This window comes from Astatotilapia calliptera, chromosome 15 (assembly GCF_964374335.1).
Source record: "Astatotilapia calliptera chromosome 15, fAstCal68.1, whole genome shotgun sequence".
NCBI classification, from domain to species: domain Eukaryota; kingdom Metazoa; phylum Chordata; class Actinopteri; order Cichliformes; family Cichlidae; genus Astatotilapia; species Astatotilapia calliptera.
Window position 1 is genome coordinate 10,801,443 of NC_137436.1, and position 23,168 is coordinate 10,824,610.

Sequence of the window (23,168 nt, forward strand, 5' to 3'; positions counted from 1 at the left end):
GTTGTCTCTTTTTTCTTAATGAACAGATATTTGTAGGTTTTTCCACTATATTTAAGTATTTAATTCATGTCATAATTATAAAAGCAAAATTGCACCAGCTTAATGAAAGGAGCAACTCGTCTCTAAAAGCAACTGGTTCGAGGTCTTGGCCATGATCCAGTTACTTGTGAATAAATCTGCACTTTTGGAGGTTTAGGGGCCGCTGCTCTTATTAATTTCATTTTTAATCTGTGTAGCACACTGAGAAATCATGGCTTGTGTTCAACCGTAATCAAATTAAGCTAACTCGGTTATTGTTTTACAGAGAACAGGACTCCGATCAAGCAACCTCAACAACAACAACAACAAACCCTGAAACATAACATTAGATTTTTATTAATTCAAGCAAACTGTTACAGTAAACAGTTACATAAGTTACATGGTATACAGTATTGATCCAATCTTTTTTTTTCCTCCTTTCAACTCCCTCCCCCCCAGCCAAACATAGAAACAGCGAATTCATACAAGCGCAGGCAAGTAAGTAGTAACAGCACAATACATTCATCAACTCAACGATACGTTTTGTACGAACAATAAGGCAAGTAGAAGAAAAAAACAAAACGAACGAACGGAAAAGGATGGCAGACATTTCCTTTCAAATGAGCCAAAACAAGGCAGAATGTAAGCTTCTTGTCTTACGCCTCAAACGGCAGTACTACGCAGAGCTGTAGTCCCAAACGAGGTAAGGCTTCCCGTTAGTGAGCAGTTAAACAGTAAAAGGGCATCTGAGAGAAAAGCTGCCATCAGTGACGTTGACTGGTTTGCATCTGGTGTCAGTCAGATTCCCAAAACTCGAAAAAGTTTCTCTCTGTACGCTGTATTATTATTATTATTTTTAAATAAATCAGGGATAATAAGAGAGGCAGGAATTCTGATGTTTATCTACAGAATCAAGTTGCTTCCACCGTCCATTTCTGCGGCAACAAGCGTGAGAAAATGAAGGGAGCTCGATATAAACAATGGCTTAGTGTTTCTCTTTGACAGCGCCTGATGTCAACAATAGCAGAAATGGCTCCTCTGAACCCAGACAGCTCAGTATCTAGGCATACATTTCCCTGGGGTAAAGGTTAAATGTAAGTGGATGGATATGCACACATGTGACCAAAGCAGCCATATGGTTTCCCCCATCATTTCAGCCATACAATATTTATCACATGACACAGCAACACAATCTTTTGCTTGTCCTTAGTGGTAAAGTCATTCCTGATAACAAAAAAAAGTGTGTGGGGGGGGTGACGACAACCCAGCCTGTGGTCAGGGTTTGATACTACTGGCCTGTTAAAACAAGTGTTTCAGTTGTACTAGGTAAATAAAAGATGATTAAAAGAAAGCAGCATTCACTCAATGCCATGTTCAGCAAAACCATATTGGAGAACTAAAGATAGATGCAACATGCCTTCATTTGTTCTTTTCAAATTTCTTCTTTGTTTTTGTTTTTCCCCAACATCAAGGTACAGATAAGAAACGAAAACAAGTGGCTCTTCAAAAAAGTTATCTTCGTGTATACCAATAGTAAACATGAGGGATTTCATCACAAGAAATCCAGCCGAAACAAAGTCGCGTGGTAGGTGCAGAAGAATGAATTCGAAAAAAGAGAGAGAGAGAGAAAAACGACTCTTGGAACACTAGAAAGACCGACAACGGCGACGTGGAGTCCCTCCACTGAACACAAACCACAACGAGACAGACATATGACAAGATATAAACAAAAAAAAAAAAAAAAAAAAGAGAGAGGAAAGGTGGTCGTAACGGTGTTTCGGTTCTTTGATGTCGAGGTGTGGAGTGCAGGGATGCGATACTGCTGGAGGGTGGGGCACCTCCATCCTCCCGGTATTCCTTCTGTTCTCTCCCTCGCCGCCGTCATTCCATCCAGTCTCCTTCGTCAAACTCGGACTCGTCCTCGGAGTCGGAGTATTCCACGGCGATGCGGCGTGACAGGATGGTGGCCACATCATTACCCACTCGCTCGTGCTTAGCCTCTTGTTCTCGCTGCTCCTCCACTTTTCGCAGCTGTATGCCTGCAGCAGGGAAACGGAGAAAGATGATTACATATCATCGCTCCTGAAACTCCCGATTAGGATTATAACGACTACAGCAACAATAACTTGGATATAGATGTGTATTTATCCTGCTTTATTAAAATGTATTTATGTGAAATATTAAAAACTGGTCTCCGATTTGATTAATCTGAATGAAGCTGGATCTTATAGACACAGCGTGACACTATGTGCGCAGCACCTGCTCCCACTTGCTATTTAAATCTGTTTGCAAGTGCCAGCCAATCAGAAGAAAGCTTGCTTAAAGGGAGTGGTAGGAGAGCTAAGAATGAGAGGCTTGTTTTATACAGTAGATGAAACTGAATGCAAAGCTAATCTAATAGAGACCAAGCTAGGTGTTCTTTTCTCTAACCATTTAGTGTGAAAAATGAATCCTATGGTCCTAGAAGAGTAATGAAAAGGGCGGTAAACAAAAGAGTGGCATCTTCAAAGTTATTTCACGGCCTTCTTTTACAGATTTACAAAAATACAGTTATCTATGATGTAAGACGAGAAAAGCAGCAAAGATTGGAGGAAGTTTTGCTTCAAGACAGGCTTAAAAATATCTGAATATATTCTCTTATCATCACATGCAGAGCTGGCATTACACAATCTTTTCAAGATTTGGAGGCAGTTAAGCTGCTACTATGAAAAAGTGGTCACAACATGGTTTTAAAGAACTATTTGCACATGCATTTACAAACACTTCACCTTTTCTGATAGCCTCCAACAGGACACTGCGTGCATCGCTGATGGGTGGCAGATTGGCTGGATGGTGCCTCTTGGTCCCCATGTCGTGGATGGCGTGGGGGGGAGGGGAGGCCATGGCTCCTGCTGAAGGGAAGGCGGGCACAGGTGGTGGCCCTGATAGGCACGGTGATGAGCTCCGCGCTCCTGGGAGGGGCAGGGGAGGTGGTGGCGGTGGAGGAGGCAGGATGGTGCTGTCTGACTGAATACCAGAACCCGAGGATGGACCTTTGTCCAGGACCTGCTGGAAACGAGCTGGAGATGAGGAGTGGAGGGGAGGTGCCACGGGTGGAGGGGCTGGATGGAGAACACCCGGGGCTATCTGGAGGGGAGCGGGGGGAGGCGGGATGGCTGGGGGATGCTGCTGGACTGGTAGAGGAGGAATAGGAGGAGGAGTGCCGCGCAAGCCTGTGGAGGGTAAGGGTGGAGGAGGAGGGGGCAGAGGGGGAGGCGGAGGAGGAGGAGTGTTGGAGTTGTGGCCTGCTGTCCGGGCTGGAGACTGGGGTCTGCTGTCGGAAAAGCCCGAGCTGGAGCTGGAGGGAAGAAGAAACACGAATGAGGTGGAGGCAGTGGTGGTGCACTGCTGCGGCTCTTTAAGCCTTTCAGAGTACCTGAGAAAACGCTCACCAACAGGTAAAAAGGAGGCTGGACTTTGGTCACCATGTGCTTCATGTGCAAAATTTGAGAGATAATTGAGGTAACTTCAACTTTTTCCACTTGGGAAGACTGTTATATGCCATAAATTCTCTCAAAACACAACAAAACAGCTTGTATATACATGTGCACTTCAATTACTAGTTTTTTTTTTTAAATTAATAGTTTGACAAAATACATGAAAACTGTATATAGCGATAGAGGTTATGAAATGTAAACATGCCAAAATATTATGGTTCCAGCTGTCTGCAAATTGTCTAGTTTTCCTTTGGTAATCTTGATCATTTAAAAGTGCATTGAACGAGTGTATGCAGGCGAGATCAAGATGATCTGGTGAAGTTCAATCTGAGCATTAGAATGGGGAAGAGAGGAGAGAGGATATCTGGTACGAGGAGAACAGTTTAACAAAAAACCATTGAACTAGCAGCTTAGTCAAGCCTCAAAATTGACTAATATTTGCTCCACATTTTGCAGCGCTGAGTGTGATCAGCAGAAGAGCACATTCCACCTGGCAGGGACAGTCTAACACCAGGCTTTGCATTTTCCCAATTAAACTTTCTATGAAACTAATTTGACTCAGACTGCGAAAGAAGAACATAGCTGCTTATTTATATCCATGACATCCACCTTTTTAGCCTCAGACCATCTGTAGCACATCATGCATAATAAAACCCCCCCATAACTCCAAAATTATCTCTATCATCTGTCTGAATTTTTAAATCTGTCACCGACAAATGCACGTGTGCCAAGTAAAACGGAAAGCCTGACTATTGTAACGACAGAAACTGCCTGTTCACAAAAGGTGCATGTCAAGAGCCGAGTTTGTTTTGTTCTTATCTTTTCAATTAAAAATGTGCAGCAATGCGTCAGAAGCAGCTGCTGGGAGTGTGGAAGTAACCATAAATACAGCTGCTTTGTGAAACTGCAGAGTTGTCACAGGAGCATGGATAGAGTGACGAGGCCAAAGTATTTCCACTTCACTGTCAGTTCAATAAATTAGAGGTTAAAGATCACCGAGCAACCGGCTTATTGTAACTTGCACATTAAAGACAAGAGTGTGAATAACAGTGGCCGTTCACTGATGCCAAACCTGCGGGGGTTGGTACACCGCTAACACTGCGACACAGAGGAATGTGTCCACAATCAATCCTCCTCCTGTGGTGAAGGAGAAGGGGAAAAAAAGGCACAGCAGGAGGAAGAGAAGACGGAGGAAAAAATAAAGTGTGGAGTGTTTCCTCTCAGGACAGCAGTGCTACTTAATGTGCTGTAGTAAAGGAAAGTTTTCAGAGGAGGTGAAGCGAGAAAATGAGATACAATGGAACATGGTGACGGGAACTTTTAAAGTGGCAAAAAAAAAAGGAAAATCAGCACGAATTAAAGGTCAGAATAAAGTAAATAAAAGAGCAAGAGGAGAAGGCAGATGCAAGGGCAAGTGCAAAAAAAAAAATAAATCAATGCAAGATTTCTCCAGTGTTACCTTAATCATTCCCTCTGATCTCTTCATCCTTTCAAAAACAGCTACATAAGCGGCCAATATGTGCAGCAGAAAAACAACCTGTAATATGTTCAGTGGCCTTAACAAACAGCTGATCCTGCCCTTCAACAAGCCTTTTTCTTATTTTACTTCATCTTTGTTCCACACACTCTCAAACCACACATTCATCAACCTCTTCAGAACCAGTAATTGAAGGTCGGTCTATGATACTGACAGATGTGTATGAGAAAATGAGATAAACAAGGCTAAGAGATGGGGAGGGAATCGCAGTAGTTACAGATAATTCCTTAGCACTTTTTTAAACTGCTTGAAACACACATTTATGTTTTAGGTGTAGGTAGAACAACAAAGTGAAAACTGAGGCTGATGACTCACCTGATCACAGAAGGTGGCTTTATCTCTCCCAGTGGGTGCATAGGAGGTGGCGGTGGAGGGTCGTGAGGTCGGGAATACATTCTGTCCCCTGTACGGTTAAGCAGTTCGTTCATCTGAGTGTAGGGCAGCGCCGCCAGTGAGAAGGGCCCGTCCAAATGCTCCATGTACAAATGAGTCCTGAGCAGAGAAACCCAGTCATTCATTCACACTGTGTTTGGTTCAGCTGTGAGTCTTTGTGTGTGTGTGTGCAGTTTTGTGTTCTTTGCACTTACTATTCTTACCCGCATAAAGCTCATCTGTCAGAACTTAAATCATGTCACTTAAACAAAACCTTACATATTCTGGGTAGGTGGAGGTGCTGTATATAGAACTGAGGTATGTTCCCAATCATTTTACCTTGTGTGTGTAGAATATTTGTAAAGGATTAAACAAAAACAAACAAGAAAAACAAACACAAAGCAAACTCACACACAAAAAACAGAAGATATACTAATACTAATATACTAATTATATTTACTGTGGAGTTTGTGTTTGATTAAACACAGCACTAAGACTTTTTGATGATCAGAAATTATGTAGTAATTGGGTCATGGAATTCACAGAGTCCAGTAATCGTAGCCAGCAACACAAATATTGAAAGCCAATATTTAGTATGAGCACCTTTATTCTCCACTACAGCCTGAACCTTTCTTGTCATTTCTTTAAGTCATCTTCAGGAATAGTTCTCCAGGCTTCTTGAAGGACATTCAGAGCTCTTCTTCAGATGTTAGCTGCCTTTTGTTCTGTTCTTTGTCAAGAAGATCCCACATTGCCTTAATAATGCTGAGGTCACGGACCAGTATGCTTTTACTGTACTGGCAGCGTGTTTGGAATCATTTTCATGCAGAAAAATGACAAATTAATGTTTTCACTCAGAGACCATCTAGATGGTCTTGTATGGGGGATCAAAATCTGATGGTACATTTCTGTGTTCATAATTCCATCAATTTTGACAAGATCTCCAACAACACTGGCTGAAACGCAGCCCTAAATCATGACAGAGCCTCCACTGTGTTTTACAGATGTCTGCTGTGCCTCTCTCCTGATCTCCACATCGATGATGATTCGAAAATCATCGAAAAATGTGGAATCGTCACCACATGAAACTTGTTGTTCAGTTGGCATACCTCAGCAGTGAGTGGCTTCTTGACCAGCTGAGGGTTTAGATCCATCTCTCAGGTCCTGAGTCCAGTCTTTGCAGGATTTCTTTCTTAGAACAATTTTTAACTCTTCATCTGCTGGGAATAGTTTTGTAGGCCTACCACGTCTTCATTTCTCCTCCACTTGTTTAGTTTCCTCGTTTTAAGGACACTAAGCCTGAAGAACTATTGCGCAAGACCTTTTTTTTTTTTTTTAAATGTATGAGGATGACTGGCTTCTTTTAAGCAAAATACTTTTAAAAAACGACGTGTGGCACAAGACCTGCGCTCATTATGTTCTTTAAGGTCATGTTTATGGTTTCTTCTGGCCATTACAGAGATCTGGTCACACAATATACATATACACATAAAAACAAGTAAGTAATAATAAGTAAAGAGGCACTTTTCATAAAACAAACGTATTCTCACAGGCCACAAAAGTATACACTTCCTGTTTCCATTTCTCAGCAGTTTAGAATATTTTTTATTCACAAGAATGAATTTCTGCTACAATTATTCTGTTGACAATGCCGTTGCAGTCTAGGTGAGTGCCCATCAAAAGACACTGTTATCCACAACATTGTAAATCAAATGCCGACAACCACATCTACGGTCCATTTGCTTGAAATCTATTCTCATCAGTGCTCGCAGAAAAGATTTTGTGTCAGCTATCCACGCTACTGACAAATCCAACAAAACTACCAATTTGCATAAAATGTTTTCTTATTAATCACATTGACTGGCAGGGAAATTACTGAACACGAGTGGCACTGCAGCTCTGAGGCACAATAAAAGCAATCACAACTTTGAAGGACCTTAATCATCCCTTTTGTGGCTGCATTTCCCCAGTGCCACAGAAGTGTAAATTGCGTGAACAGATTCTCTGTGGACAGGACACTATTTATTTTTGTCCATAGGATTGATTTAATCCTGCAGATGAATCCGTTTTTATCAAGTTTTTCAGATTTTCAGCTCTCGTGATGTAATGTGCACGTCATTTCCACCAGGTGACACCTGACTAACTAGTGCCGTCCACCTTCACTCACCTGTTGTCGTGATAACCCGCCGATCCGTTGGCCTCTCTGTGTTTGTCTTCAGGTAAGTCCTGAGCGAGCTCTGCCCCCAGTGCCAGTTTCTGCCACTCCTTCTTACGATCGTGAGGTGCTCGCGGTATCTTCTCCGGCTCGTGTGGACGGTCGATCGCCTTCAGCTTTAGAAGAGGAGGCGAAGATGGTGACGGGGATGGAATAGTTAAAAGGAATAATGGGAAGTGGTGGATGAATCCACATGAGGTGTTTTGGGGATGACAATGAGGATGAGAGTGGAAGGAGAAGAGCAGGAGACAAAAAATAATATTAGCCATTAAATATATTTTCCAAAACTGATGGATTGTTAAACATTTGAACGACAGAGCTTGAAAATTACAGTCAAGATTTATCAATGCAGAAGTAGAAAGAAGCGTTCACACACTCAAACAACCAAATCCAAAACTTAATAACTGATCCAAACTGTCCCTCTTTGTAATTTACTTTAAGGTGCCAAATAAACATCAACCTACCACAACAGTCTTAACAATATCTGTGCTTTCTAATCATCTTAAACTTAAAAGCACATTTTTTTAAAGGGGTAGCGCTTCACAGAAAATACTGCATCACACAAGCTTGGGAGCAGGGAGTGCTCATTGACTGACTGAATCAAATTGTGGGTAAATATTTTTTTTTCCCCAAAGCTTAAAAGTCTATAAAGAAAGATGGGTAATATTTTGTGATAATCTCGTGCCCATCGTCAAACAGCAATCCCTGACTCCCAGATTTCAGCATGACTGATTTGCAACAGAGGGAAAAAAAAACAGCAGCAAGCTGCTGAGGTAGAAGTTTGTTCTTTTTTTTGTTTTTAAATCAAATAATCGCTGTTTTTTCACATACCTGCCCTGGAAGGTCTAAGTACCTATAGACCTGATCATACATGCGGGGGTCCTGCAACTACAAGAACAAAAACAAAAACCACAAGAGAAGCACCAGGGGTGAGGGGACGGGGTTCAAAATAATCAACACGGCACAGGATTGAGCACAGCGCTGCTGCACACAGTCAACGGGGACAAAAACAGAGTGGGCGGTGAGAAGTAGGACAAAAGGGAAAGAGGGGGGAAAAAAAAAGTGCTGTTAAACAGAAAAATGACAACGTGCACAGCGTGGGGGACGTCACAATGGCACGCAAAGACCCACACACACCCACGGTGAATATAACAGAGCGCCGCTTCATCCCAAACAGACAGACTAAGGCAGAAAAGGAGAGATCTCACTGGAATGGGGGGAGCAAATCTACAAAGGTGTGTTTCTACATGCGATGCACAGCAACAACCCACACTGGAGAATGACATGCAAAACAGAAAATGCACACACTCGTGCTAGCCAACCCAAAACAATGAGAGAGCAGATTATATTAAAGAAGGGCAATAAAAACATAAAGGGGACTTTTCACAGTCAATCTAAATATAAAGATATGCATGAAAACACTTTACAATCTTTAGTCAACTTAAACCAGCTAACAATATAAATCAATGTGAAAAATTATTCTCAACGCTAAACATAGACAACTGTAATAAAAGCAAACTTACGAACTAATAAAATACAACATATTTATTCTGCAAAAACTGGATAAAACAAGTGAGTTTGGCTTTAAATATTATGTTTCTACTTTCTATCTTCTTGTGGTGCTCAGCTTATTTGCTTTATTAAGGACATGCATGTAAATTTTCACAAATATATTTACAGTCGACAGCTGCGTATAGCGTAGATATTAACCAATACACCGTTAACTTCAGTTTGCAATTAAGAGTGAACAGCATATTGGTTCAGGGACTCTTTTCAGCTGCTGGTCTATACACAGCTGGCACTTTGGAGAATATTTACAGTATGTGGGAGCAATTGTGTTCATGATAACGAGGGATCATGTCAGCCAGTACAAGTGCATCATGTGGCTGTGATTTAAAGAGTTTTACAAGAAGAGGGGGGAGGACTGCAGCACAGGAACACTGTTTTTTTTCTAAGGCTACACAGACAATACCTGTTAGTGGGATGCTTTTATGATGCATTTTTTGTGCCTTTTTTTGACATCAAGACAAAAAAAGAAAGCACAGACATGCTTGTGTGTTAGTAATTTAACAAGACGTATTTGTGCTGATTATAAAAACACAATCCGTTTCAAATAAAACTATTTACAACACAAGCCGATATTCAGTTAGGGTATCAAACAATACCAATATTATATCTAGCTGTAGACGTACCAAACAAGAGTGAGTGTGTGTGTGTGTGTGTGTGTGTGTGTGTGTGTGTGTGTGTGTGTGTGTGTGTGTGTGTGTGTGCGCGCGTGCGCTCAGATGAAGCATGTTGGCTGAGGTGACAGGTTGTGGACAGCATCTTCTCTGGTTTGGTTAAATGATGCTGATTTTGTTTGCTGAGAGAATAAATTCCAACTGTAACGCACATCGATTCGGTTCTGAATCATCGTGGCCTATTATCCCTGATGAGGCATCGACTGAAGAAAAGCATCTCCGCTTAAACACACACAGTCAGACACACAACCGCCTCCTCCTCTGCTTAAACACATTAATATATCTTAACTAAAACTTTATTATTTATTAGATTGTCAAGACCTTTTACCGTGTCTAAGCTGCGCTGGGCCTCTAAAATCCAGCTGCAATCATCGAATCAGTTATGAGTTTTACTTTTCCTAAACTCTGCTTCCTGAAAGGTTTTCAGTTTTAGCCTCGTGGCAATATAACATTAAATAACACTTGAAATAAAAATAAGCTAATGTACTATAAAATTCCATCTATGGGTCTATAGACTATAATGAGTGAATTTTTTGCTTTAATGACATAAGAAGAAGGGTTGGCAGGAAGGACAGGTGGCAGTCAAACGTATAGTGTGACACAAACCGTCCATCAAACAGAGTGTCTGAGTGATGGCTTTAATGCTGTAGTGCAGCAATCAATGTGAAAATACGTTTTTGTTTTAATGGAGGGGAAAATAGATTAGATAGTGTTCGTACAAGAGAGAAAATGAGACATTTTTTTCTGTGAGCGTGTGTTTGTAAGCGTGCATGTGTGAGTCACAGCTGTTATATATGTAGCTAATTTTCAATGGGCTGTGTGCCTCTGCTAGGTCGTCATCTTTCATCTGAATGGACTGGTACTGGCAGAGGAAGTGCCGCTGTGTAAGCACAGTGTGTATATGCAACACAGTGGTTATAGATTTATTTTATATACAGACTGTATTCCTGTGTGCACACCTGTGTCCAGACCGTTATACACACTACAGGCATCATTTGTGCGATCATTTGTGCGTATAGTTTCAACTGACAGACTCAGCAGAATCGTGGCTATGTAACCCCCCCTCCCCAACCCCCATCACAGGAATGCCCACAGAGGCATTCAACCACTGCTGACAATAACGCTAACCTCTCACAATATGCACGCATAGCTGCTGCTGCTGATCTTTGTAAAATAAACCATTTGGATGCAAATCCTTAATGAAGCCTCATGTCAATACTGAAATAAAGTCCTAGCAAGGTGAAGAAGGCTCAAAAATAGCACGAAATATGAAAAGTTACTGATGCCTTTACTGCAGCAAAAGCAAATGTCTTCCTGTACAATGCACTCTGACGTGTGCTTTTCTCAGTGTGCTTTTGTAACAATCCAAGCAGAAGACGTCCCGCTTTCATATGTCCTTTAGTGTTAGTTTGACCAAACCACAAATCAAAAGACATGTGGAGGTAAGTCAAAAGCACTACCAACTACCACACAGGTAAGTTACTGCTCTGAGTTGTTTTGCAGTTAGTATAGTGAGTTCTCAGCGCTGTATCCCAAATTCCTTATTTTCAAAAGGTGTGCACTGACACGCCTACAGGTATGGCTTGAAATTATTCATATTTAAACTCAAACAGTACACATTTTTTTTTATGTCATTGTTCATTGCTCATCGTTAGACTGCACTAAAGACGTAAACATAAAGTATTATTAGAAGATTAGAGTATATTAGAGTATATTATTATTAGAGTATATTATCTAGAAACACACAAAAGATGTTTTACTGAGCAGCATACTTTGTGTGTGTTAAAGCCACAGCCGTATGTATTTAAAGCTCATGTAACCACAGGCTATGTTTAAAACTTGAGTTTTGTCATCTGCCCTTTTTTGTAGATTGTTGGTAAAAGGCACATCAAGGGCTCTTGCCCCCCCCCCCCCCCCCCTTTTTTTTTTTTTCTTAAACAGAACTGGGATGCAGGTAAGTGTTAGAGGGTTGTTAGTGATGGGCTTGAGGTGGGCAGCTCACTTGCCCAAAGCAAACCAGAGGGGGGAGTGGAGAAGTGGGAGGATAGAGAGGGCTGCAGGCCACTGCAAAGCAGAGCAGATGCTCTGGTGGAGGTGGAGAGAGGACAAGGGAGAAGCTCTTACCTCTGGGGGAGTAAGGGAGGGAGGAGGGGTTTCAGAGAGGACTCTTATAAGGCTCTTGGGACACACAAGATAAGGCATTTCCAGCTGCACAGAGTTAGATAAAGATTCAGAAAATAATGTAAAAGCAATGGTAGAGAAGAACAAGGACAGTGGAAGCTAGATCCTGAAGCAGGATCTTGACTGAACTTTACTGTTAAAACATTACTTGCTTTATGCTTTACATAGTATTAGCACTTAGCTCAAAATTTAAGCTAAAATGGAATCAAAAAGCTGTAAATTGACTGTAGACAAGCTGAGTTCATATAAATATAGCTAGTAAATTGGGATAAGAATACTGCACTGTCTGCTTGTCTCTTTTTTGCTTATTAGCCATCATTGCTATTGCAGTAACAAGCTATTAAACTAACACAGCTCCACTAGCCTGCAACAAGCCATAAGAGCAACAGAAGGAGGTGTACTGTTATGAGGCAGGTGGCAGAATTATGCCTTGCGTTGTAGGTGCAGATGTCTCCTCTACATGTGCCGTAGTATCACAGAAATTCGATTAGAAATAAACAGTTTCTCATACCAGTCTCCTAAAGCAAAACATCTTGATAGTTAAGGCTCTCTAGCATATATGCAACAGTGACTGCAATGTCGTTTCAGAGTCATTACATTTACTCGGGATGACTTAAGCTTCATGAGAACCTGAAAACAGTCACAGATCTGCAGCTGCATTATCAGTTGGTGAGCAAAAAAGTAAAGGACGACATTGTCAGTGGAGACATGAAAGTGACTTTTCTATATCATGTGTTTAAAAAAAAGAAAAGAAAAAGCCATTCCAGTCCCACTCAGGAACAAATGCTAGAACTGCCCACTATTAAACAACCAACACCCACTGGTGAACTGGGAGCCATGTGAAAAAAAATGTATTCCTGCTTATAGGGAAGTATTTAAAATTGGGGGGAAAACATCAATAGATATCTGCTCCAGCCACGAGTGCTTTAATGAGACAGGAATAGCAGAGGAAGAGCAAAGGGGATTCTTCATAAAGGGGATTCAGATGTTGGAGATCTCAATGCCTAGTGGACCCAAACACTGATCTCAAAGAGAAACACACGATTTTACGTCTTTCTCTCTGTTCATGTTCTTCTCATTCGCTGAGACTTTCACCCTCCGTTTCCTCTGACTAGCTCAGCACATAGTCTACTGCTAATCCACTGAGGCTAACACAGAGGCTAATGAGATTAGGAAACTGCAGGTTTCTTCCCCCCCTCTCTCTGCCATATGCTGCTTGTCATTTATCACTGGCTTCTAGCTGGCTGGGCCTGTGAATACCACAATTTGTTAAATGTGGCTTCAGTCTAATGATTAGTGATGTGACCATGTAAGAAAATAGTTTGGGGATGAAGAAGATTAAATATAGTGCTGGGAAACACTTACATGTTTGAGATCATGAAACTAATTTATAATATTAGTTAAAGATAACAGATTTAATACAAAATGTAGTTAATTAATGAAATCATCATTTATAAAGTGGGAAAAAAAACTATCCAAACCCTCAGTTTTTAGCTTTCAGGCAGTTTTCCTCGTTCTTACTTTAATCATTCCTTCAGCTTTCATATGCTTACCACATTTTCCACGGCCGTGAATGTGACCTTTCAAGTAAACTTAAGACTTATTTAACTTTGTCTTGATTCCTTCTTTGATTATTCTTAATAACAACCCTTACAAATTGAGTTCATTCTAGCACTGACATTTTAAAAACAGGAGACATCAAGGTTGCTCAAGAAACTGACCATTTACTTTAATAAATATCAGAAATGTAATTTGAAAAAAAGAAAAGAAAAAGAGGTATTGCTTAAGGCGCGTGTTTAACATTGATATCGGTTTCATTATTCTGGCCACTGATCTATGATGGATGTCCTTGTTGTTACTTTGTTCAAGGAGTTATTCACTCCCAGCCTTCAACATCGTGAGCTGAAATAATATATGTAATTTTTTTCATTTTTTGTAGTTTAAGAAAGAATGCAGACGTGACCGAATAAGCTAAGCTGAGTCTCTGTTTGAAAAGTACAATAATTCAAAATACCCACTATACAGTATATGCATCAGAAAGCTTCTATGTTTAAATATGTGTGATGGCAACGAAAACTATATTTCTAAATGATTATTTATTGACTTTTTGTGTGGATTAATTCTCAGAGCAAAAATAAGCAACCTGCCTGGGGACTGCATTTAATTCTTTTCAAATTTGAGACTAATTACAGTGAAGGCAGGTTGCTAGTGTGAAGCAACCTGCCTTCACTGCAATCAGTCTCAATCTGACTCAAGATTGTGCATCCACACAGTGACAAAGGTTGGTGGCAGTAATTTTGGCTGTCCTAGTCTCCAACCACCACCTTCACTAGTGTGACTGCAGCCTAGATATACTGTTTTTATGTTATTATAATATGTTATTTAAAATTAATGTCAAATGAAAAATGTAATTAGAACTTTTGCAGGTTCAGTTTAAAAAAAAAAAAGAAAGAAAGAAAAAAGTTTAAGGTTTAAGAGTTTTGTTCTTCACGGTACAACTTCATCTGCTACTCCAGTTTCATTTACTAAAAACTATGGCGTTCACACCAGATCACCATTAAGGTCTAGAGCAGTACATATGTGACAAGAAAAGCCATCAAACAAAAAACTAAACTAAATAAATAAGACGAATTTAAAAATATAATTCAAGATAAACAACACAGCTGCTGCAGCCAGAGCCCAGAAGCATAAGCGTAATGTCTTAGTATCTCGGCATCATCATTAAGAATATATCTGACTTTAATTAAAACTGTGCATCCATTAAATAAATGTGTTATTTAGATGGATTCTTCTGGCGTGTAAAATAGTTTTAGGCTTAAGTTGCAGTGTTAAATGATGTAAAGAAAATTATTTTAACTATTAAGTTAAAATAAATATTTACAATACTTACAAATATTTTATAAGGCCAATGAGAGACCTATTAAGGTTTAGTGCCTTTTGATTTAGGATTAGGTAGCTATAGATAAAAGCTATTTAATTGTTGTATATTTCAGTTGCTTGCAGCTAGTAAGGAAGAAAAAAAAAAAAAAGGAAGCACTTAATAAAGTTTCTATCTAATAACTGATGCTTATGATAGAAAGCAAAACAATTTACACAGTCTGTAGCTCCACAGACCCTCTTATTATCCACACAGCCCCAAATTATGGTCACTTTGTACATGTTGATCTATTATCTTGAACAAAACCTGCTCCGTGATAAAAAATGAACTTGAAGCTTCCCAGCTAATGTTAATGTTGTCAGAAAAAAATAATTCAATTTGGAGGAGCAAAGCGTCTGCAAACTTCTGAATTTTCTTCTGAAATTATAAGATGAAGTATCAATGGTAAACATAATTACAGCTACAAATGCATAAGCACGCACACACACACACACACTGAACCCCATGACTGAGAGGGCCATTAAGATGATGTGGCAGAACCACTCAATCAGCAAATTGATGAAGTGTAAAGTTATCAAAGATCTAAACCCGGAATTTATGTGTGTATATGCGAGTGCTTTTTCCATCCTTAATCTTTTCAATGAGTGATTCTGCATGCTTCCAGCGCGCATGTATGCACGTGCACCTTCTTTGAGCCATCTTTGTCCTGTTTCTCCATGTGACCATGTATCCACCATGATGATTACACAAACCACCATATATGTTTGTGTAATAGCTCTATTCCTCCATATATCCGGTTCTCCCTGTGAATATCTTTAAGGCCTTTCCATGGGGTCTGTCTAAGTGCCATTGTGGTGAGAGGGAAATGAACATGGCTTTACAAGCTGAGCCCACCCGGAGCTTTAATTAGAAGGAAATCATTGGAATGAGCTCTGGCTGCAAGCGGTCATATCAGCCTAACCCTCTGGAGCAAATAAGCTTTACCTAATGTTGCATGTTGTAGCTTTCTGTTTCATTTACTGCTTAAAAAAAAAAAAAAAAAAAAAAGTGCACACAGACTAGTAAACAACCACAAATATCACTACAGTTACTCTTATTCTCTCAATCCTCCAACTAATTCTCAGCAAAACTTGTCCTCTGTGCGTCATTCCCACAATCATTAAAAACCTCATAACCAGCAAATTATATCCTCAGTGTTCACATAAACCCTCAACAGAAAATCTCTTTACTCCTCAGTGACATGATTGTAATGAGCTTTGATTGACTGCGAGGGGGCAAAATGGGGAGCATGCACCGCTTCCCACGCAGGAAAATGCAAGCTGGTGCTGATTAGAGCTCCTGATGCTGAGGGTGGGAAACCCCTCGGTTTGAGTTGGGGGGGGGTCATAACTCAGCACTTGGCGAGGAAGAGCCAAAGCCACATAATTTAATTTGTCTGTGTAAATACATTGAAAAATAAAAACAACCTCAGAATGCAAATGCTTATAGATATTCCTCATGAGGCTACGAGTGACTGTTTATTTGTCGAGAAGAAGAGACGTGACGCACAGCGCAGGGGCAACTGAAGACCAGATGCTCCCATTAATTAGATGTAATGATCACACAAGCAATAACTAAGAGGGTTGACAGAGGGAAGAGTTTATAATCTATGAGTGGTGACTAATTAACTCATTTGGATGTGTGGTATAAAGCCAGACCTCTGAATCTATTAGTGAATCACCCTGCCAGTTTTTTCAAGCAGGACAGATCAATCTGTATCTGTGAAGCCTCTTCGCTCTTCTACTCGCTAACCTCCGTGTGCTGCTGCCTGTCATAAACGCCTCCGTCTACGGCAGTGCACTCGTAAGCTGCTGTGTGAAAAAGCAAAAACGCAGCCGAACCTGTGCTTTTTAATTCTTCTAGACTTACCTTCTGTTTCCGCCTCTCCTTCCTCTTGTCCTCTGTGTCCTGAAGCATCTTTTCTCTCCACAGGTCAAAGAAATAGGATGGATTGGTGTAGAACTTTAGACCCTCCTTTCCATCGTCTCTGTAGACGAGCAAAAGAAACCAAGGAATCTGAGATTCGTGATTAGCAAATTTCAAATTAAGGCTCATTTATTTTCCTCTGAATCCCTGTTGGGGTATGTAACCTTTCATTTAAAAAAAAAAGAAACATCACTTTCTTTTCTTTAAGCATTTACTGCTCCTAAAACTTATTTTCATTTTCAGCGAATCTGCTCGCTAATAACTGGATTAAACATTTGATCTATTAAACACAGTGACAGCTTTTAATGTTTTCCTCCCCGTAATTTTACTAAGACAACACGAGACCAATTAAAGCAGAATATTCTAATGTTTAAGGAGCTAAAAACCAAAAAATATTTTGCCATCCATTCCTGAAAACTGTGACCCAAATATCAAAATACTTGCAGGTTTTATTTTTATATCTCCTGAATAATTGTTTCAGTGCTTCACAGTGTAGGCTGGCAAGAGTGAGAGGAGGCACAAGACAAACTGCAACAAAAAGTCATTATTCTGATTTATTTGCTTTTTTTTTAATGAAGAGTTTCCAAAAAATGCGGGAGCTGCAGAAGTTGAACATCACTGAAACTCAAGAGCAGAGGATGAAAAAGGAGGGTAATGTTTATTTGCTTGTGCCCCTGCTCGTCTTTGTCTCTGTTCCCTGTGAAAACAAGCACTTGTCATGAATAATAACTAATGGTGTGTGTTATCATTCATTCCCAATTCAACTCTCATTCTCTTTCTGAATTCCTCAGTAGCATTACAGAAGGGCACGGTGGCTCGTGGTGACTGGACGAGATCAGTGCTGCGAGTATAAGGAGGGAAACATAAAGGGACATCTGACAGATGCAGATAGTTATCGCATAATATCATTTCCTCTTGACAAGGAAGTAATCATACACAGGTGCCCCCAACATGCCGCCTGGAAATGCCATTTGATATCAGTATGGGGTACGACTAATTTGCTCTGCTGATGTCTTTGTCCAAATAAATTCAAAAAATCTTTCACTGGTGTTTAACTCATCCGTCCAGAATGTTTTTAAAATAAATGATTATTGTCATCTGCCCTTTTTTGTAGATTGCTAGTAAACATGGAATCTTTCTGGCATGTAGTCACCAATGACTCAATGACTAAATACTACTACTACTATTACTATGGTTTCGTTTATCATGTTGTTCTTCATTCTCTCCTCGCTAGCAAAGGCAAAGCTGTATTTACGTATTATCACCTATCACCTGTTCATGTGCATAGCTATATTTTTTGAAAATGTGTGTCTAACACAAACCTGTATCATCACACTAATAGAGTAAGGTATCCACATATAGAGCCAAGCCGAAAGGTGACGTGAGGGTGAATTAGAATTGCGTAGCAGCTCATCTGGCTCAGTTTACAAGTCACTGCCCGTAAGACAGCAAATGTGACTCTGGCCTCGAGCACAGTTTGGATGAAGTCCCATTTGGGTAATCTCTGTGTCCAAGTTCCTTGTGAATTATATAAGGATAGACAGACAAATGACAGATGCCTGGCTGTAGAATTAGCTTGTCCTTCATTCGGATGAGTTAAAACCTCCACGTGTGAAAGTATGTGTCCAGATATTGATACAGACCCAGAGAAGAAATATGATCTTCTGAAGGCTACTCAAGAGAGAGTATCCCCATGATGAGATACCGAGTGAATGCTGAAAAGAGAACTCTTATTTTTAACCTTTTAAACCTCGGCCAAACCAGGAGCAGGAACTGCGTCGGCTGAGGCTGTGTGTCCAGACCGTTCGGTAGTCCTAACGTGAACCTGTGAGCACTTGCATTCACCCGCTGTTGCCCACGCCTAGGGAGTCAATTATTTGGCAATGTCATGTTCATGAAAAAGCGAGGCTTCAGAAGGCAAGAGTGGAAAGTTTAATGATATGCAACACAATAAAGGGAAGAAAAGCTTCTGCGGTGTGCACTGCAGGTCCTCTTTGAGAGTTAAAGTAAATTATTATGCCTGCTATTTTTTTGTGTAGTTGAGGTGCATGTTTATGTTGTGTATGAGAAAGAGAAGCTCTTTTCAGGGTGGATCTGAGAAGTAACGGCATAAGGAAGTATCCTAGGGAGCCTCTTAGTAGAGAGAGTATAAATACAGGAAAAAAAGGGGGTGGGGGAGGAAGGACAAGAAGAGGAGGGAGAAATCTAACAGCAAAGAAAATTCAAAAGATCCCAAAATATGGCCAGATTCTAATTAATTAAACAGAAGAATGAAATCACCACCCATGACAATCCTAATCATTAAGCCAGTGCTGATGAACAAAAGATAAATAAATAAATAAAAGCAGCTCCAGATGACTCCAATGACTGTAGATGCCAGTCTTTATCTCAAAGGAACATCCAGTAGAGAAACTGTTCTCTATATAACGGCAGTTACATCGAACACACTATTGGACTATGTGCCCAAAGCTACCCTATCACTTACTGGAAAGTTGAAATTATTTTTTCAAACATTAGCTGTTAACCTCTTAAAATAATAAATGAGAATAAATGAGAATTCGTTTTCTGCTAGCGTGACAGCAAAGCACTTAAGCGAAGCAGAAACCTGTACCCGGCTCTCCCCCGGTCTAGGCCACGTCAAGGCCCATGGGTTAAAAGCACAGCAGTGACGAGGTTTGTACACCTCAGCCTACCTCTCTCTTACAGTGCACGCATCTCTATAAGCACATCCACCAACAAAGAGATTATGTTTGGCTTTTAACCTTTTTTGCAAGTGGCCCTGTCAGGGGGAAAGCATTAGATAGAAAAGGAGGGGAAAAGGTGAGTGAAGAGTGAGGATGAAAAAAAAAAAAGGAACAAAGAGAGAAGGTCATAAAATAGAAGAGAGAAAGTGCTGCCCAGCAGAACTTTTTATGGATTATTCATCTTTAAATGCCTCGCTCTTCTTGCTCTCTTCGCCCCCTACTTGTCCACAAGAGCCAGGAGAGATGCCTGGTGTCAAGGACTGACAAGCCTGCCAGTAATAATAAAAAAAACAAAACAAAACAGTGTCCTCTTGAGTTACACTTTAAAGCCAACCCAAAAAACCTGTCCAGACACAAACCACACAAAATAATGTTTAACTGTTTATCCATTCTAAATTTAAGTAAAACTGCCACCCACTTGAGATTACAGATATCTTAGTCGGGGTGCATTTTCTAATCGCTCTGTGTGATGGCTTACTGTGAGCATCAGTGTCTTGTTTAATGAAAGCTTTTATAATGGTAGGCACAACCGTAATACGAGTGAATGGGCCGAATGAAAGCTGTAATTGAGGACCGTTTGGGTACATTTTGCTGACACAGTGGGGTGCAATCAGCCTCTTCTGGTGCCCATCAATAAAATACGAGCGCAATAATGTTTTCCGCTCTCCAGAGACAGAAAACACAGGGTAAACTTCTATTAACGGGAAACATGCAATTGTAGGAACATCCCCTTCTTTTGCAAACCATTTCCAGAATGCTAAATTAAACATGTATTATAATTGTAAAAAATACAAATAAAAAATACTGGTGGTTGCCAGTCTCGCCCTTTAGACTCCTAGTAAATGCACCTGTGATATCAATTTGAAAATCTTAGGTGACATGTTTTCATAAGATTTTCAGAAAACTCGAGGTCAACATCACTGATATTCATATTTGTGTGAGATTTTTAGGAAATGCACCTATGGTATTAATTTAAAAATCTTGAGTTATCGTGTTCACAAAGTTGTGTCACACACTACCCCAAGCCTATTCAAATGGCAGCCCGCGGGCCAAATGCGGCCCAGAAGCAACCTGCGAGTGGCCCTGCCTGTGGTCCTGGCAGAAACACAGAGAAAACGCAAAAAATTAATTCATTAATTAATTTTAAAAAAATTTAAAAATTTAAAATTCCCACAGCGTAGTGTAGACTGTGAATGCAACACTCCTAGTAGCCTAGCAATATTTAACCCACAATGCACCGTGATGTAAACATATTAAACAATCATCGTAATATATGATGCGACAACAGCATGTCTTTCTCACTCCAAAAGCGCAAAATTGACAATGAAAACTGTCGGTTTAACCCTGCCTGGACTGACAAATACTTATTCATTTTACCGAGTTTAATAATCTTACAACCGGAGTTGTACTACCATGGTGAGGGTCCTGTACAGCCCAAGAGAGAGCTGCAGCATCTTTCCTTCGTGTTTGCTTCTTGGCGAAGAAGAAAAGGCCTTTCACAGATTCTGAAACAGTGAAATACTGCATGCTGGCCGTGGTGGATGCGGTGAAAAGTGATGAAAAAATTAAAGTAAGTGTGACATCTGCTATTAAAAACGTACCCCTGTAGGACAGTTCAAATATTCGTAGAGTTGAAGTTCTGGCGTCAGACGAGTTTGAAATGCTGTTAAATGACCTGAAGAAAACTGATAATGCACAGTTGTGCATATATGTCTGTTTTTTGGATGTGAGAGATCACCAGATTTACAGGGGAAAAGGAATAAAAAAAAATTACTTGTTTTTCCAGTACAGTTGTGTGGGTTTGAAATTGATCATGATCTGCTGCTTACTGGCTTCAAAAAAAAAACAAAAAAAAAAAAAACTGGCCCAGATAAATTCCCCGGTTTGAAAATCTGGCCAAACTAACTTCGTAGTTGAATAGCCATGCACTACCCGCTTGCCCACTTGGTGGGATGATGACAACACCCCATTACCCCATCAGTCTTTCATGGTTGAGAAGTAAAAACCCCAATACAATAGAACCAGTTACAATGGTTTGCAAAAAGGATCCCAGAGTCAGTGAAACTGGCTGGATTCAGACCTGTAGGGTGTGAGGATGTTGAGCGGTGGGGGCTGCTCGCAGGTGTGGTACGTCTCCTGCAGTGGGACAGGCAGAGACGTGCGATCAAACAGCTGCTGGTCCTGAACAGTAGAACTCCTGAAGGCCTTCCTCATGGTGATGTCCTGAAGAGACACTGGGAAAGGAGGGACAGATGGAGAAAAGAGAAGAGAGGGGAAGAAAGCAGGTTCTTTGTGAAGCATCTGCCACATGTATGTTTGCTACCTCTATGAAGGTAGAAGGAGAGACAGCATTTTAAGACCAACGCTTACTGCTGTTTGACTGTACCTGCCTAACAATGTTCAGAAAACACACACACACACACATCCCAACCAACAGGCTCTTTGTCTCTCTCATGTCATTGATGAACACAATAATTAGCATCTGGTTCCGTCTCCCCATTATCATCATCAATCTGACATCATCAATCAAACATTCACAATCAACATTACAGCAGACTAAACCTATTATAAACCACTAAGCGTCCTCCCTCAGGCTAACGCTACATTGCTGTCCTAACTGGTCGTCTTCAAGTCCCTTAAAGTAAACAACAACATGATGAACAAGATAAGCTAGGCTAGGCGAAGCTAAGGTCGTCTCTCAGAAACCGTAGAAATGATTGCCCTTCTTTCATCCGGGAATAACTGACATTTTCAGAGGGCAATAAAAAAAAAAATAACAGAAGAAAATCAATTCTGTACAGACGAAGCTCACAGAAAAACAGGATGGAGAAAGCGCTAAAGGGAAGATGGGACACACACACTCACACACACACACACACACACACACACACACACACCAATGCTAACCCTCAATCTGGTAAACAGAAAGTCTTGGAAAGAGATCTAGAACGTTGCAACTAGATCTGAATTATACATGAGGAAGTGACAAATGGATGTACTTTAATGGTGCCCAGAAGAAGCTCAGGAAAAGAAAAAGAAAAAAAAAAAGTCATGGCACGGCAGACCAACAAACATGACAGAACGAACGTACAATCTAAAAAACACTGCAAGGAAATCACTTACAGTCATTTAACCATTGCCTCAGCAAAATGAGATAAAGCCCAGTAAGGGTCTACTAACACAATTCAGTCCTCTACATTGCAGCAATGCAGCTGGATAATGACTTCCACAGACTGTCAGTGTTGTGACATACCAGCCACCTGAGGCACTGAAGTATCATTATGAACAAACACCATGAGGGAGCTGAGCTTTCGTGAGTAACACTCTGCAAGGGAGATAGGAGGCCATAGAATGCAAGAGGGAGATAATAAAACGACTTGGACACACCAGAGCCGGTATAATGGCAACAGGGGACAGACAGAGACGGAGAAAAGATGTACCAACAGTAAAACAAAGAGCAGCAGCTGACATGAAAGAACCATTCGTAAGAAATACTGGCAAACAAATGGTGAAAAGAGAGGAAATTTGAAGAGAGAAAAGAC

At 40.5% G+C, this 23,168-nt stretch overlaps 1 protein-coding gene across 4 annotated transcripts in view; it reads right to left on the bottom strand.

Moving 5' to 3' along the window:
- Positions 1–359: 359 nt before the first annotated feature.
- The window catches only part of wasf1 (WASP family member 1), a 62,237-nt gene continuing 39,428 nt past the window's right edge, over positions 360–23,168 (bottom strand). For 2 of the 4 annotated variants that reach the window (XM_026194014.2, XM_026194011.2), the window contains exons 4-11: positions 21,707–21,860; positions 16,826–16,943; positions 11,983–12,066; positions 8,450–8,506; positions 7,571–7,734; positions 5,347–5,523; positions 2,787–3,355; positions 360–2,057 (exon numbers count right to left, since the gene is read on the bottom strand). In XM_026194014.2, coding sequence (XP_026049799.2) covers positions 1,900–2,057; positions 2,787–3,355; positions 5,347–5,523; positions 7,571–7,734; positions 8,450–8,506; positions 11,983–12,066; positions 16,826–16,943; positions 21,707–21,860 — 1,481 coding nt within the window. In that variant the 3' untranslated portion in view covers positions 360–1,899. The remainder of the gene's footprint in view (positions 2,058–2,786; positions 3,356–5,346; positions 5,524–7,570; positions 7,735–8,449; positions 8,507–11,982; positions 12,067–16,825; positions 16,944–21,706; positions 21,861–23,168) is intronic. The other 2 variants (XM_026194015.2, XM_026194016.2) reach the window with 2 other exon arrangements.